Source organism: Drosophila tropicalis, unplaced genomic scaffold (assembly GCF_018151085.1).
Source record: "Drosophila tropicalis isolate 14030-0801.00 unplaced genomic scaffold, ASM1815108v1 contig_593, whole genome shotgun sequence".
NCBI classification, from domain to species: domain Eukaryota; kingdom Metazoa; phylum Arthropoda; class Insecta; order Diptera; family Drosophilidae; genus Drosophila; species Drosophila tropicalis.
The window spans coordinates 9158964-9175181 of NW_027173070.1; the positions used below are offsets into that span (position 1 = coordinate 9158964).

The following is a 16218-nucleotide window of genomic DNA, read 5'->3' on the forward strand; positions in this document are numbered from 1 at the left end:
TTGTTTAATTTTTATGAATTAAAAAAATGCCGCCAAAGGGATGCCACTTTATGGTGTTGCCAGATTGTCTTTGAAACGATAGGCACGCCTTGAGATTGTTATCGATAAACACGTGTGATTTGTTGTTGCCGAAAAACGCTGCTGGAATTTTGCAATTGTTTTGTTTTTTTGTTATTGTTATTAAGCCGAACAAACGCAACAAGTAAACACCTGCAGTACTCCCCGCAAACTCCGCAGGTCCCACAAGCATTGAGATCAGGTAAAACCTCGATGGACCTGATACTGAATACTGGCTAAATTATTGATACATTGACCCGTGGCCCGGAACGTAGGGCCATTCGAGAGAAAAATGATTTGTCGCTTGTGTCTGAACACTGCCAGCGATGAAGACATAATACATATATTCGATAGCGCGGGCCAGTCAATAAATGTGGCCTCGATTTTGGCCAAATACTTTTGGTTCGAGGTGAGTTCAATACAGCTCAAATAAAGCAAATAAATTGCTATGTCCCTTTCAGCCAAAGAGTGATGACCCAATTTCCACGGTCATCTGTGTAAGCTGTTGGAAGCGTGTGAATGATTTTCATGAGTTCTATGTCGTTGTGGAGAAGGCTCATCGTCTGCTGACTGAAAGATTCTCTTTCAAAAATGAACTGAAAGCCAATAGCAACAGTTTGAACGAAATCGATACTGAATCGGGAACGGATGGCGGTGACGGTCACCATGTGGTGGACGACAATGATGATTTTTTCTTTCAAAACACTGACTACGAAGACTGTGGCAATGACGATTCCTTCAGCAATGAACAGTTTCTCAATGACGTGTTGAAGCAAACAGACATTACAGAAGACCAGGACCCCACAGAAACGGACACGTTGGACTTTAAAGATGTGCCTATAATTACGGAGCAGTCGGAACAGCGTCGCGAAACAAGATCCGTTGCCAAGAGCAAAGCAGAAGCTGCCACCACAAAGAAATCTCTCGATGTAGCTCCTGCCAAGAAACGTGGCCGCCATCGAAAGGTGGCAGTGGAGGTGGAAGAAACTGTACAGAAAGAAAAACGTTACAAAAACTATAAGAATGCCATGAAGGAAATTGATCAAAAAATTGCCGCTCACATGCGGCTCACGTGCGATATATGTCACGAGGGACAGGAAACATTCTTAAAGCTCTGCAAGCATATGCTACAAGCGCATCATAAAAAAGGCTATGCCATTTGTTGTAATAAAAAATTCTATAAGCGTTCTTTTCTCACCGATCACATTGATCGACATGCCAATCCAGATAAATTTAAGTGAGTGGTAAAGTGATTACCACAATTTAATATTCGCCTGATCCATGCGTTAGTCCTTTTTCTAATCCATTTGCCTGCTTTCAGGTGTCAAGAGTGTGGCAAGACTTTTGCGGACAAACAGTGTCTGAGGAATCATGAGCTACTTAAGCATCAGCCTGATGAAGAAAAGACCTTTATGTGCGAGAATTGTCCCAAACGTTATACCAAGCAGTATTTATTGGATCAGCATCGTATAATACACAAGGAAAGAAATGTTCCATGCGATATATGCGAAAGACGGTGGGCATTGATGTTCCCGCTCGGCTTGACCCATAACTAATCTAGAGTTTTATATTTTTCTAGTTTTCCAAACGTCTCTTTATTGAGTTCCCATGTAAAAATGGTTCATGGCAATTATGGAACCATGTGCGATATTTGTGCTCAGGTTATACGCGGACGTGCTGCCTTCCAGCGTCATCAATTGGAGCATGCTGGAATTACTGAGCCCAAGGTTCAGTGTGATATATGCGGATCATGGCATAAGAACAAATATAGCCTAAGGAAACATATACGCCGGCACCAGAGTTCATATGAGGAATGCACCTGCAACATATGCGGCAAGGTATCACCCAATCGAAGTGCCATGCTCAGTCATCAACGTTATGTCCATATGTTGGATCGCAAACACGAATGTAGTGTGTGCAATAAAGCATTCAAAAAGGCCATTACCCTTAAAGAGCATATGACCATGCACACGGTAAGTGAAGCCTTCAATCCTAATACACTTAGAGTAGCCTAACATTTATCTTTATCCACAGGGTGAAGTTCTCTACCAATGTCCACATTGTCCGAAAACCTTTAATTCAAATGCCAACAAACATTCGCATCGAAAGAAATGTCATCCCAAGGAGTTTGAAGAGGCGCGCAAAGCCCGTTCAGAAAAGCGTATGTCATCGACTGCGACCAATAATACTCCCAGTGCCACCAGCAGCACTAGCATTATAACCATTGAAAGTGGTGAGGGAGAAACTCAAAATATTCTTCTAACAACCACCAGCAGGACAATCAATGAGGTTGAAGCCTTGGATGGTGGTGAACCCTTAAAAGCGGAGAATCTGGAATTTACAATCTGTCTTAGTTCTCAGGAGGCAGTGTGATGAGAATGCAAAAAAATCTAAAATAATTTTTTTTTTCTTATTTTTTATTATGTTTCCTTAGGCTAGCATGAAGATTAAACAAAAATTAGAATGTTTTCAAGTCTTTGGAGCCATTAGAGTGGAATAACAAAAATACTAACCACGTTCGCATATAATTTCCACGGCATTTGGTTCCATAAGAACAGATTCCAAACAACGATGAACAGCTGAACCCAGAATTTCATCTAGCAAAAAGTTTACCAGGCTACAAAAAAAGAAATGAATTGTACCTAAATTAAAGCAAATTCATTTGCCACTTACTTTTCATCGCTGACAAAGCGCCAGAGATTCATTTGCAAATAGTGGGCATCCACTTGAATCTGTTGTAGACCAAATTTACTAAATGTACGCAAACGGACGCACTCCAACAAAGTCTGAAAGAGTTTAAGACAAAAGGATTACAATAGAACTGGGTAGGATTTCGTATCTAGGTCATACTTTTAGGCCAATTTTGATGATGCCCATGACAATGGAAGCCTTGGTAAATTCCACAGATGTAAAAATATCCACGCGCTCGGAGAATAAGCGATGTATATTGCTAACATAGCTGGATTCCAATTGTGATGGGGTATAGTTGGACCAATTCGAGCGATATTGTGGTTTTGAGGCAGTGAAATTGCTAAAATAAGTTTTGCGACTGGAATCACTGCTGGCCGTGGTACGAAAACCACCAGCGTTGCCTGAACTCTCATAAAGGCTGGCCACCACCGTCTCGATGCCACCCAATTCCTCCACCACCCGCTTCATCACGGCACGCACAGACCGCGGCTCTAGGCAATTCAACCAGTCACGAGTTTCCACACTTTTGCGTAGCATTTGTGAGATATTTGTGCCCTGCTGTCGCACATAGGCATCTAATAGGGATTGGGCTGTCTCACGCATCTCGGCACAGATTTCTGTCTCATGGGTCAAGGTGGCACTGTTCTCAGAGTCGATCTCATAGAGGTCATCGACCAGAGCAATCTAGAAAGAAAATTTTTTTGGGATTAGATTACACTTCATAGATTTTTATTCTTACCAGTATGTGGACACCTTGCTGCTCTAGTTCCAGGCAGGTTTTCGAGAGAACCAGTAGCAAATTAGGTGGACTAGAGCTTGAGGCATTGGCAAAGCCACACATCACTTTCGAAATGTGGCGTAGAAAGCCAATAAGAAGATTCTCCCTTATGCCCTCCACACAGAGGGCTCCTCTGTGCTCGGCCTTGATGTTAAAGGACCAATCGGTGCGGAGAAAGATTAGCAAATCTTGCAGCACACCCTTGATCTTTTCCACCATGGATACATATAAATTGCCAATCAATTCCGATAGGTTCAGTCCAGTGGCAGCATCACTCTTAGCCGAGACGAGAGACAAACGCACTGAACTGAGACTGTCGGCAAAGTGATCCCTGAGATTTTTTGAATGGGCATCGCACAGTTGATGTGCTGCCCCAATGATAATGTCGACGGTGTTCTTTTGGACCTCCAGACCGCGGCATATGTTCCGCATGGCCTGCAGACGACGATGCAAACGATCCAGGGCACGCAACATGACCTGAGTGTCACCATAGCCAATGTCGGATTCCACACGATCCTGAACCAGATTTAAGTACTTGTCGATATTTTGATTCAGAAAGATATTTAACTCATTTAAGGCATTCTCCTGGAAGTCATCTCTGAAATGGTTTCAAATAGTGACTAACTCCAATCCACTCCTTAATCCATATCGTCTTACCGTTCCTGTTCATAATGTTTGGCCACAAACATATCAAAATATGAGGTTACCACCAGGGCCAGGTCATTAAGGAAACCGTCGATGCCCATGTCCACAAATTCCAACATATCCCGTTCTGTCTGATCTTGCAACATGACAATCTGCTCGTGCAGACGTTTGCCGGCACAGGTCAACATTTCGCTGGCCAAATCCGATGTCTTCTCATCCAATTGGAGTAGCAATTCCCCGATTTCAGTCAACGATTGTGCCGTATTGCCAGCCCTCTGGAAGTCACGACGCAGTTTTTCCTTTAAATCTCCCATGATTTGATCACATTCCCGCTGAATGCCATCGAATGAAGGCTGCCTTCCATATTGAGCGAACACCTTCTGGGCATGCAGGTAATCCTGCACGGCCTGGGCATAGTTTTGCTCTTCAATCAAAGATTTCAATTTAGCAGGTAGAGTGGAGAGAAATTGCAGTCGCTTAAGAAGCGAATGCTTCTCGGATAGACGACATAGTTGTGATCTTGTGCCCTGTAGAGTGCCAGTTATCTGTTCACTGAAGCTGGTGATGGACTGCATCTTGTTCATAAGCAGATTAACATCCGATTCCATCTGCTTAAAGTCGTTCTTCATCTTCCTTATGGTGTCCGTGGCCGAAATGAATTTGTTGTAATTCTCATACACCAGCGTTTGCATATCCGAATGCAGGGTTTGTGTATCCTTGACCACAGCAGCCTCAGTGTCCATGATTTCTCGAAGAGAGCAGTCCTTTAGCAATTTCTCCAAATACTTTTCAGCATCGAAACCGGAAGTGTCCATGTCAAAAGGATTTGCGAGGTCTGTCATTTTGCGTTCCTTTAGCTTATACGTTGCGTATACTTATTACACGGCCTATAATTACAAAAGAACAGAACAAATCAACTGGGCGTATTATTGTTGTTTTCCATGCAGATCCATGCGTGGGCGGTGGGCCAATTTTCAACTTATTTTTTCGGATTGTGGAAATAACCTTTAATTACTTGCTTATTTTTGTTTTCGTTGTTCTTTTTTTTAATTATTTACATTTACATTAAGTCGAACATTTTGAGCGACAGCTGTTAAATGAGTCACAATCTCAAAAACAAGCGAAAAATATCGATTATTTGGAGCTACAACGATAATCTAAGCGGTTCATTCAAATTCTTTGTTATCGGCTTTTGAGCTCTTGAATAATAGACTTCCTGTTTTAGGAGGCCTAAAAAAGGCAGTTTTTCGTGTTTTTTTTTTAGGATAGAAAGAAACAAGCAAATGTAATGAAATTTTTACATCATCTTATTACATATTTAAACTTAGAAAAACAATTTTTTTAAATTTAAAATATCGAAATACAGCCCACTTTCATCTACTTTTGTGCACCACCGCGTAATTGAAGTGTCCAATTGGCGGGCAAAATGTAGGTCGCAATTTTTGTCTGAAACAAAAAAAACAAATGGATAAATAATTTTCATTAGGCCTTCTTCTATGTGAACCTAAAAAAACCCGAAAAAAACGCGAGATCAAAGTTTTTTTTGGTTTGAAAAAAAAGTTGAATTTTTCACCAAAAAACCTAACTTCATTTTACTAAAAAAATAGTGTAGAATTTTTTTTTTCAAGAATTTTTTAGGTTCACAGAGGAGGTAATAAGATACTGAATCTAATAAGCTTTGGTTTTTTACGATTGGTTGAATACTTTTTTTTTGTAATTTTGCCCGCCAATTTTGGAAAATACCAAAAATTTAAAGTTTACGAACGCTCGTATACCTGCTCGGCGCCCGACTGCTTTTAGTGCTGTATCTTCGAAAGTAATTCGAATTGTCTTTCCAAAATTGACAGACATATTCTTAGATATATTAGGAACAGATTTAAGCAATAAAAAAAATCGATTTTTTGAGCCTACTAAAGCAGGTCCCCCCTGAATGTAAGAAGCTTCAAGAAAAAAACAACTTAGATAATGAGAGAACTTCCACTATATTTACTATAGACTGTAAATTAGGTAAAAATCACTTGCTATAATTGGTCTCGAAAATTTGTATGTTATAAGTTTGTTTTCCTAGAATATTTAGCAAATTGCAATATACATATGTTATATACCGATGACTAATTAAAATATTTGCATATTTTGTATGACAGAGATGCTGTCATAATTGATAAATAAACAATTGCAATTGGTACTCAAGTGTCTAAAGCATAATATAAACCACTCAGCCATAAAGTAATCAACTTCATTGGGGCATCTTGTTCAAAACAGACAGAACACCAGCTCCACCCACCCAACATAACCTCCTAACACCACCAACAATGTCAGTTTTTGGCTCTGTGTGTTTGTTATGTCCTGAGTTACGTGTGGCTAAATCACATTAGGCCATGCCCACTTGTAGGCTTTTCTATACAACATACAAATATATGTACATATATCTACCTACTCTTATTTTTATACAGACATTTCTGCCTGTTGGCGACCATGTTCTGAGATGAATGAACATGGACAAGTTTCCCCACTTCCATTTCGCCTTGAGGGTGCAAAAAAAAAGTAAAAGTTTCCCTTCAGTTTTATGTCTTGACTCTTGTCTTGCTTCTACATCTTCGTCGTCGTCTTCGTCGTCCCTCGTTTGTTGGCTCATTTCAAAAACATTAACATTTTGACCTTTCGCAAGAGAAAAGTAGCAGCCGAAAAAAAAGTGGAGAAGAAAAAAAAAGTTAAGCCTGAACCGCTTCTGGGCCGAATTTAATTTCAAGTTGTGTGCAGATTGTGCAAATCACACGGCCCTCGTCTCGGATGTTTGGTAAAAGGTATTGCATACCTGCAGGCGCCGTACACCCACACCCACACCAACACACACATGGACTAAGCCAACTTTGCTTTCATCAAACTGAAAATTGAATTTACGTAAGCTTACAGTGAAAGTCGCAAAATAAAATTGGAGACGTCGACGACTACAACAACAATAAGAATATGGCGAGGACAAGCGTAAAACGTCGAATGTGTCAAGGTCAAGTTGCCATTGTCGTTTCACCTTACCATCCCTCCACCCACCACCCACCATCGCTCACTGCGCGCGCAACAGGAATGAGGAGGATTAAAGTCCTCCTAGAGCTCAACCATCTTGTATTGCTGCAGTTTTTGTTCTTGTTTTTTATTTTTTTTATTTTGAATTGCGCCAAGTCGTTAAATTAATTTTTCTGCACTTAGCTGACAGGAGCAGCGTAAATTGGAGCACATAGCCAGTGCTCATTTTAAACGGATTATGTGCAGGAAGCGAGGATTGTTGGCTGCGGGGGAGGTTTCTCTGACAGAGATTACTGGCCAAGTGGCCAGAGAGAAAGCGAACAACTGCTGCGTGAGTGGACAGCAAATGAAAAGCAAACAAGAATCAAGAGCATAAGCACACACCAACACACCAACACACACACTCACACATAACTTCAAGCCACACTCCACACACACAAGTGGCCCCAATCTCCACCTAACAGAAAATGAGTCTGATTAGCCTTAGCTGTTTCCACTTTCATTTCCATTGGCAAATCTCTATGAGATCATTTTAGTCAACATTTCAAACAATCTATTTGCCATTATCAGGATCCAAGATGCACAACATCGATTCCGGATCTGTCACACAGTCTGAAAACAATTCAATTTTAGTGATTATAATCAAATTAATTCAATTGGTGAAATTTTCTCACCTGCTGCCGCTGTCCAAATTGCCATTAGCAGCATCAATGCAGTTAGCACCATAAATTTCATCTTCTTATTGTCTCGAAAAATATTTCACAACTGACATCAAACTCATCTTGAAAACAGATTTAAATTAAGCATTGGCCTTTTGTTTACATTTCGAGCTTATCAATAAAGTTGATAAGCATTCTGTCTACGTGTGTGTGTGTGTGTTTGTGAGTGTAAATCCCGATTGTAAATCATAATATAAAATGTGTCACAAAATATATTCAATTACACTGTGCTACAAATTTTTTGAAAAATATTCTGAACCTACTCAAATTTTATGGATCGTTTAAGGATTCTCTTAGGTCATCGTAATAATCTAATTATAATTATTATAAGTTGAAGCAAACAGCTAAAGTTGATCTTAATTTTAATGAAACAAATCATTTTGAAATTTTATACCACTATTTTTCGTCTATTTTTGTTCACCTATGTTGGAGCAAATGATCATCAAACATATTTGTCCGTCTCTTTTGGCTAATTTAGCTTACCATTTTGACCAAAAACTTAACGTTTAATGACAAATCATTAGCAATAATAGAAATTTCCAAATTCCGAAAAAGAAAGCCTTTTCGATCCCATAAACTATATATGTATAATCTTGATCAGCAACAAGAGCCGAATCGATCCAGCCATGTTCGTCCGTCCGTCTGTATGAACACGTAGATCTCAGAGACGATAAGAGCTAGAGTCATCAAATTTGGAATGTAGACTCGTGTAGTATATATAGTGATCAAGTTTATTTCGAATTTTCGCCATGCCTACTTCCTTCATTTCCGTCTCCCCAAATCAGATTTTCCGATTTTCTTAGTCTTTTCTAGGTAGGGACACAAAATTTGGTATGTAAACAGATTTTGTTTCCTGATGACAATTAAAATTTATATTATTAATACATTTCTATGAAATTAAGTTTCCAAATTGTATTCAAATTAGAGATATTTAGCAAAAGTAAGAAAAAGACACTAGGACACAAGACAAATTACTGTAAGTTTAACTAAAATGAAGCAAGTAAGTTGACTCGTCGACTTGGGTATACCATACACCAGGTGAAACAAATATTTCAAATTTCGAAAACCAAATGTACATATGTCTATTAAATTGTTTTTACATGTTTCATAGTATGTGCTATTTCAAAAAAATACAGGATGAAATCGGGTTTTTCTTAATTGTGGAGGCGGAAGTGGGCGTGGCAAAATATGAAAATATATATACTCTGCGCGCATACTAAGCCAGTATACATACTAAATTTGGTGACTTTAGCTTTGTTTGTTTCTGATAAAATCAGTTTTGTTTAATTTGCGGGGGCGGAAGTGGGCGTGGCAACATTTTTAAATAGCCAGTTTCTGCGCGTCTATTAAACTAGTCTGCATACCAAATTTGATGTCTCTAGCTATTATACTTTTTAAGAAAAACAGTTTTATGTGATTACTGGGGGCGTAAGGGGGCGTGGCCGAAATTCCAATTAACTCTATGTATGTACATAATACACGAGTATACATACCAAATTTGGTGGCTCTAGCTCTTATAGTCTCCGAGATCTGCGTGTTCATACGGACGGACGGACGGACGGACAGACGGACATGGCTAGATCGACTCGGCTGTTCATCCTGATCAAGAATATATATACTTTATAAGGTCGTAGAAGCTTCCTTCTGCCTGTTACATACATTTTGGCGACTTTAATATACCATTTCACCCTATGGGTATATGGTATAAAAAGACAAAAGCCAAATTATGTGTCTAAGACTTAAATAGTTTCATTGTAATACAAAATATATATGATAAATACGTATGTATCTACATATGTATATACATAGATCAATAAACGTATTTTGACCTGTGTAAATGTACGATACACAATGGTTAAGTAGAAAAGGGAACCCCCAATCAAATTAGAATTTAAAACAAAAACTAATTTACCGTCAATTACATTAAAATCAAACGAAATCCACGTAATAAAACAATTCAACGAAGTTTAATTGAATTTTCATATTTTTTCGATAAGGACACCCATAAATCCATGAGGGGCAAATTTAAAGCTATGTTAAGGAAGTAATAAGGCGATCTTAAGGCACCAGAACTAAACCGCGGGCAGAATAAACTTTCTGTTTCTCTGTAACTGAAACCGTGAATTTAATTGTATGGGTTATATTCTCTTTTCGCTTCTCATTTTGTTTTGCTAAATTTTCAGTGTGTTTCTTGGGGCAAAAGTTTTTTGAAGTTTTTGGGATAATTAGGTTCACATGCCGACAGTTTTATCAGCTGGGGAAATGCAATTTAAATGCATTAAAAACGTTGAGCTCTCAGAATTTTAGCCACCGTTGTTTTTTAGACTTGGCCATAAATCTGCACGCAAAGTGTTTCCGGCATTAACCCACCTCCAATCCCTCTCTCCTCGCCCCCCACAGGAGTCATCGTCAGCGTCGTTACCGTAGATGTGGATGTGGATGTGGTGGATGTGTGGTGGCACCGACAGCCGCAGGTGTTCATGGTGAATGGGAAACGGATATGCATCATATAGGTTTGCCAGTTTTATGATGCAAATGCAGCAGCAAAATGCTAGAGCACTTAAAGCCCACACTTAAAACTGTGTCAGGCCAGAAGCCGGGTAGCAGCAGGCAGCAGTGCTGCCTCTCCCACATTTATGCTGACTTTTTTGTTTCCATCTCTGTATCAGTTTTTCCTTTCTTGGCGTTGGTGTTGTCAATTTTTTATTGCCCTTTGGCAGCTGTGTTTGAAGACGACAAGGTGGATGGACAGAGGAGAAGGAGACGAAAGCGGAGGCGTGGCAAGTCAAGTCAAGTCACTTTCCTTTTGGATTGTCTTCGTTTTTTTTTGAGGTTACCGGGTCACGTGCTCTTTAGACACTCTTTCCTTCTTTCGGTCATGTATATATACATACATATATATATTTTTAGATTGGTGCGACAAAATCAGAGTCGAATCTTTTAGCTGCTGCAATTGAATTCAAATGAAGCCAACATAGCGCACAGGGCACGACCATGACACAAAGCCCTCAACCAAAATGCCAAGCCATAAATCAAGCATAAAAATTGACATTAATTTTGCCCAAGAGATAGAGACAGCAAAAAGACACAGACACAGAGAGAGAGTGAGAGATAGGTAGATTGGGGAATTGAGAGAGTGAGGCAAAAGAACAGTGGCGTAGTAACGGGGGGGGTTTTGGGGATAAAACCCCCCCCGAAAATTGGTTCATTTCTTATAAAATTGATTCAGCCAATTCAATATCTTTGATCCTAAAACATGTTAACCCCCCCAAAAAATTTTCTGGCTACGCCACTGCAAAAGAAGTAGGTGTCTTTCTCTATATATAGTAAATTCAATTCAAGTAAAAATGAAAAGCTCTGCGCATCGATCACGCATGGAATATTCAAGTGACAATCTTTTGGGGTCTCGCGCACGTAGTGCAAAAACAAACAAAAGTTCTCCTCCATCCCCCTAATAAATTGCTCCTCATTTGTCTCAGGTTAACCTCTCACTCAGTAGTGGTAGTAGTAGTGAATAGTAAAAGTCCTTTTTTGATTGAATCCTGCATTAGTTTCTGTTGTGGTTTCTAAATTAACATTTGATATCTGTGGCTAAAATTTGCATATGCAATTAACAGTTTACCTCACTCTCTTTGCCTGGAAATTCAATTAATTACAATCTGCGGTCTGTTTTGACTAAATCAAATTCGAAATCAAGCTAAAACCACAGACAATAAGCATTAACCACTATATACATATATAGACATACATCTATAACAGAAATTTGTATGGCATTTGGTGTGCAGTGAAATGAAATGGGAAAGCTTTTATGGTTTAAAATTAGAAAAGGATTCACTGAATCACTCTCTCTCACACACACACACACATTACTAAAAGGGCAATTGTGTGTATGTGTGTGTCCATGGGTATATATTATTTTAGGGGTGTCTATTTAATGCTCATCGACCTCCCCCATTTACCATAAATTATCGACTCTTGACGAAAAATAGGAATTGGATTGGATGACATTGCCTCGAAAATGCTGTTGTCATGTCCTTCTTTTGTGTATGCTCGTTGCTGTCCTCGATTTTATGGCATACTTTTGAGAGATGCTCGCATTTGTATGGACCCTAGAAAGTAGGCTATCAAATTTGCATGGGCGTAGAAATGGAAAAATATTTTGTGTGACGTTCTTAAGACGATCTAAAATTAACAATATAGAATCAAATGAAATGACAACTCTTTTTGTTATAAGTATAGGATATAGTTGTAAACTATCTTACAAGCACTGGCAGCTGGCAGCTATTTTACAAGCACTGGCAGCTAAGGCCTTGTGCTTGCAATTAGACGAAAACTACATCCATACACTATAGCCTGGGATTCGAACCCGGGTGCTCGTTGTTCAGTTGCCCAAAATTACTGGGTCACTTAGACAACTCATCTACCGAGAACTGCCCAACTCTATTTATTCCAATCATTCTTTAATGATATAATTCAACTAATTCAGCTTTATTCTCTGAATAGTTACAGATTTTTCTAAATTTTAGTTGAACTTTTTTATTTACCAAGTCAATAATCGATTCGCAGGTGCTGCTTTTTGGGTCACTGATTTTGGTTTTTTTTTTTTTTGCAAATTACTTTCAATAAAGGACACTTTAGCCATAAATAACGTATACGCAGGGTAAACCAACCAAATGAATCTCCGATTCAGCCTGATCGGACCACTATATCATATAGCTCCCATACAAACGGCAAAGTCAGTGACTTTTCCCAATAGCATCGTTATTTTCTGAGCTATTGTCGTGGAATTTGATATTGGTGAGTTTATTACAGGATCGATTGACTATATCATATATCTGTAAAATTCAGTTATATAATATCGAAAATATCAAATCTTATAGCCAAACCTTAAATTTAGTAATTTAGATTGTGTTAGCACTTAAGTCTAATGGCGTGCAAAAGCAGTTGAGTCACTATACAATTGCAGTCGTGCACAGTGATGGACGGGTTTTTAGTTTAGTAGACAGACAAGAAGATATGCTTTAGCCGAGATTAAACTTTAGATAGAGCTTTTCTTTTTTTAGACATTTAATTGCAGACTTAAAATAAATCTAATAATTAGTTTATTAAACCAAAAAGGAGGACTAAAAATTGAGTCTAATTGTAAGCCTTTACCAATTGTATATTCCTTATAAGCCTTTAGTCATTTATTCCCTTTGGTTTGACATTAAGAAACTACAAATTTAGACTCATTTTTGACAATTTAGTATTTCGATATACTTGCCCTAATCAAGTTTTCAATTACTTTCAAACAAAAAGTTTATTTTCACAGACAGACATACAATTAAGAGTGGCTAAAAAAAGGATGGGAATGAATAAATGTTAATTGATTTTTGTTTTAATTACTTAACTATATGCTAATTAGATGAAGTTAAAGTTTGTTTTTTCTTCTTCTACTTTCTTTGTTTTTCAAGGGTAAAATTATTAGTAGGAGCCTTGAAGTAGGCAATGGAAATGTCAATTTAATTAGTAAATTGCGTTGAATTCGAAAAGTGCTGAATGTTTTAAGTGTCTAATGTCATTTGCCTAATCTGACGGCTGGGTGGTGAAGAGGAAGGTCCTCCTAACTAAAAATAGTAAGCAATTTTGGCAGCAGACTGAAATGAAGCCCGCAAGCACATAACAAAGCACATAGAAGCCCCACCTCCCAAAAACACACAGTCACACACACACACACATGGATGTAGCCTAGGCTAGTTAAGGGACAGGCCATGTGCCTTATTGTATTGTCAGGCAAAAAGGCAGACGAAACACAGCCACAGAAACACAGCAACAGGGAGTTGCCGCGAAGCCACATGAAATCAACAGTTTACCTTGTTGTAGTTGGTAGTGTGTATGTAGTTGGCCCTGGGGCCTGGTCTGGCTTTCATTCACTCTATGTCTCTGGCTGACAGTGCCTTCTAGCCAGTCAGCCAGCCAGCCAGCCAGCCAGCCAGGTCTGGTTAAATGGCTTAAAACCAACCGAAACTGACAACAAATACGCCTGACTATGATGATAGGTTAGAATGACGACGTTGACTAGAGGGGGAGGTGGGAGGAAACGAATGCGGATGGTTTTCAGTGCATGCACAAAGGCAATTACTCATGGAAATATGTTGTTAGTGATGGCATTTGTAGGCAAATCTCTCTCCCTTCCCCACCCTCATATCACACTCTTCTTGTCTCATAACTCCATCGAACGATTTGTCGATTTATTTGGATGCTTTATTTGTTCTTTGTTCGACATCATTGTCAGTGTTAGCATCATTTGCATTTGCATGATTTTGTAACCAACACAGGACAGCTGAGCAGACATTTTTACAAATTCATCTACAAAATGTTTCGAAATGTTTATGGGTATCCTTGAGAATCTGCCAGCCACATGACAATCAGCATGCATGATTGAACATTATCCAAAAACAAAATGCAAAATGGCAGCACACACACACACACACACACACACACACAACGACAGTCACACATAAATATGAATGCAAAATGCAAAGCTATACAAAATATAGGAATGCATGCCTCAAACTCATGGGACTCGAGGCATATTTTGCTCTAAATTTCCATAGAAATCTACCAAAAACGAAAAAAGGGCAAGTGCCTGACTTCACCTCTCTCCCTCTTACGCACACACACTTATAGAGAGCGATAGAGAGGGCAGAAAAACCCTTGCATGAATGAAACAAACAAAAAAGCAAAAAGAAAAACAAAACCCACATGCGATAAAGAAAAACAAAAGCCAAAAGGTGGCACAAGAGCCACTGAGGCTGAGAACTAGAAGAAAATTAAAAAGTAAACACAAAAATTCACGTGCTTGGCATGCTAAGAGTGAAGAGGCCACAGTTGGCCCTAAACTGTGATGGGGGGGAGTTGTGAGGGGGAGTGTTTGGGGACCAGACTAGTGCGGTCTCTTATAAAGCTGCGCAATGAGCAAAAGAGAGATGGTCAACAAAGGCGCATGATCCTATTGAAAGGAATAGCAAATGCTGGAGGGTAAGAGTCACAAATAGAGAGAGAGAGAGAGAGAGAAAAAGAGAAAGAGCCAAATACAAGCAAGAGCGACTCTAAGGGAAACGCTCTCATGTAATTTTTGTTTACAGTTATGTTATGACGTAGTGAAATCACAAGTGAAACCTTTAGGCATAGCCGAACTGATAGAAAGACTGCCAATATTAAAAAAAAATATATTCAAATAAGAATTTGTAAAACTTTTGAAATTATTCAATAATTAATTGCCAAATATTAAACAATTACTTAAAGGGCAATTAAAGAGTTCATGAAGGAATCTTTTAAAAATACATAAAAGAAGTAAAGACATTTATTAGCATCTATAAAACAATTTTAAATTCAAGTTAGAGTTTAATTGATTTTAAATTTAAACATGCCAAAAGTTTACATAAAGTATCTATATTAGGATCTGAGGGATATAGGGGAAGTTCGCCCTTTAAAATATGCAATAGTCTGCCAAAGATTTCATTGCCTTAAGAAAATGTATTAGTCTTGGTAAATGAAGGAAATTTGCACCTTAAGTTATACAATAACACGCCAAAGAGCTTGCTAGACTTAAAGCATGGACTTGGAAAATATTTAAAGTTATTTATTGCCTACTTTATGGGGTGAATTCCAATCCTTAGATTCACCAGCAGTAGCCCTAAAAATTTGTTTATGAAGTAAGTATGCTTGAAATCCTTATTTCAATGGTCGTTATGGTCCTTACCATTATTCAAAGCCATGACATTTTAAAAGTATTTTATTGCCTACTTTGGGGGAGCAAACCTTAGATCCTTCAGAGACGTCAAAAATGACAAAGGTTACTTTTAGTATCCTTCATCACCTTCAATATTCAGTGCTCTTTTCAAATAAAGCCAAAAACTAACAATAATTATAATTTTATATATAAATCGTAGATGATAAAGTCCTGTCGCTATAGCATAAACTCTATTCTCTTTTTCGCTACTAAGAAGCAGAGAGTTTTTGCATGAAGCAGAGAGTTTTTGCATCTCTCCTTAGCGTCTTTCTTCCTTACTTCTTACTTCTCTTCTCTATATTCTTCGTAAGGCAAAACGTGCGTATTATTTATGCGTAGACATTCTGGCGCCGCTTGGTTAGCTTGAGATGAGCGTGAGCGAAATCTAATAAGAGAGATAGTTAAAGCAAATACACAATGAGAGAGAGAGAGAGAGTGAGCAGAGTAAATTGTATTCTCGAGAGAGAGAGAGAAAATGAAATGAACGTAAATATTAGTGAATCACATTTCGATGCTCCGCTCAGAAGTGTGTG

The 16218-nt window shown here is 38.6% G+C and overlaps 2 protein-coding genes and 1 long non-coding RNA gene across 4 annotated transcripts; 1 reads left to right on the forward strand and 2 right to left on the reverse strand.

Moving 5' to 3' along the window:
• Positions 1–98: 98 nt before the first annotated feature.
• Positions 99–2565, forward strand: LOC137577051 (transcription factor grauzone). Its single transcript, XM_068290414.1, has 5 exons — positions 99–466; positions 519–1294; positions 1379–1573; positions 1637–2030; positions 2092–2565. Exons 1-5 carry the CDS (start codon positions 350–352, stop codon positions 2428–2430), a joined length of 1821 nt encoding a protein of 606 aa, XP_068146515.1. The 5' UTR covers positions 99–349; the 3' UTR covers positions 2431–2565.
• Vps51 (vacuolar protein sorting 51) lies at positions 2461–5261 on the reverse strand. 2 transcript variants are annotated; one of them, XM_068290412.1, is made up of 6 exons: positions 5187–5261; positions 4184–5058; positions 3488–4124; positions 2908–3432; positions 2731–2843; positions 2461–2674 (listed from the first exon to the last, which is right to left on the reverse strand). In XM_068290412.1, exons 2-6 carry the CDS (start codon positions 5011–5013, stop codon positions 2566–2568), a joined length of 2214 nt encoding a protein of 737 aa, XP_068146513.1. In that variant the 5' UTR covers positions 5014–5058; positions 5187–5261; the 3' UTR covers positions 2461–2565. The 2 variants fall into 2 exon arrangements, with proteins under 2 accessions (XP_068146513.1, XP_068146514.1); XM_068290413.1 differs by having other exon boundaries at positions 5177–5255.
• An 80-nt stretch (positions 5262–5341) lies between these two features.
• Positions 5342–7949, reverse strand: LOC137577301 (uncharacterized). The gene is made up of 3 exons (XR_011032394.1): positions 7867–7949; positions 7601–7804; positions 5342–5617 (listed from the first exon to the last, which is right to left on the reverse strand). It is a non-coding gene; the product is annotated as an uncharacterized lncRNA (long non-coding RNA).
• Positions 7950–16218: the final 8269 nt, after the last annotated feature.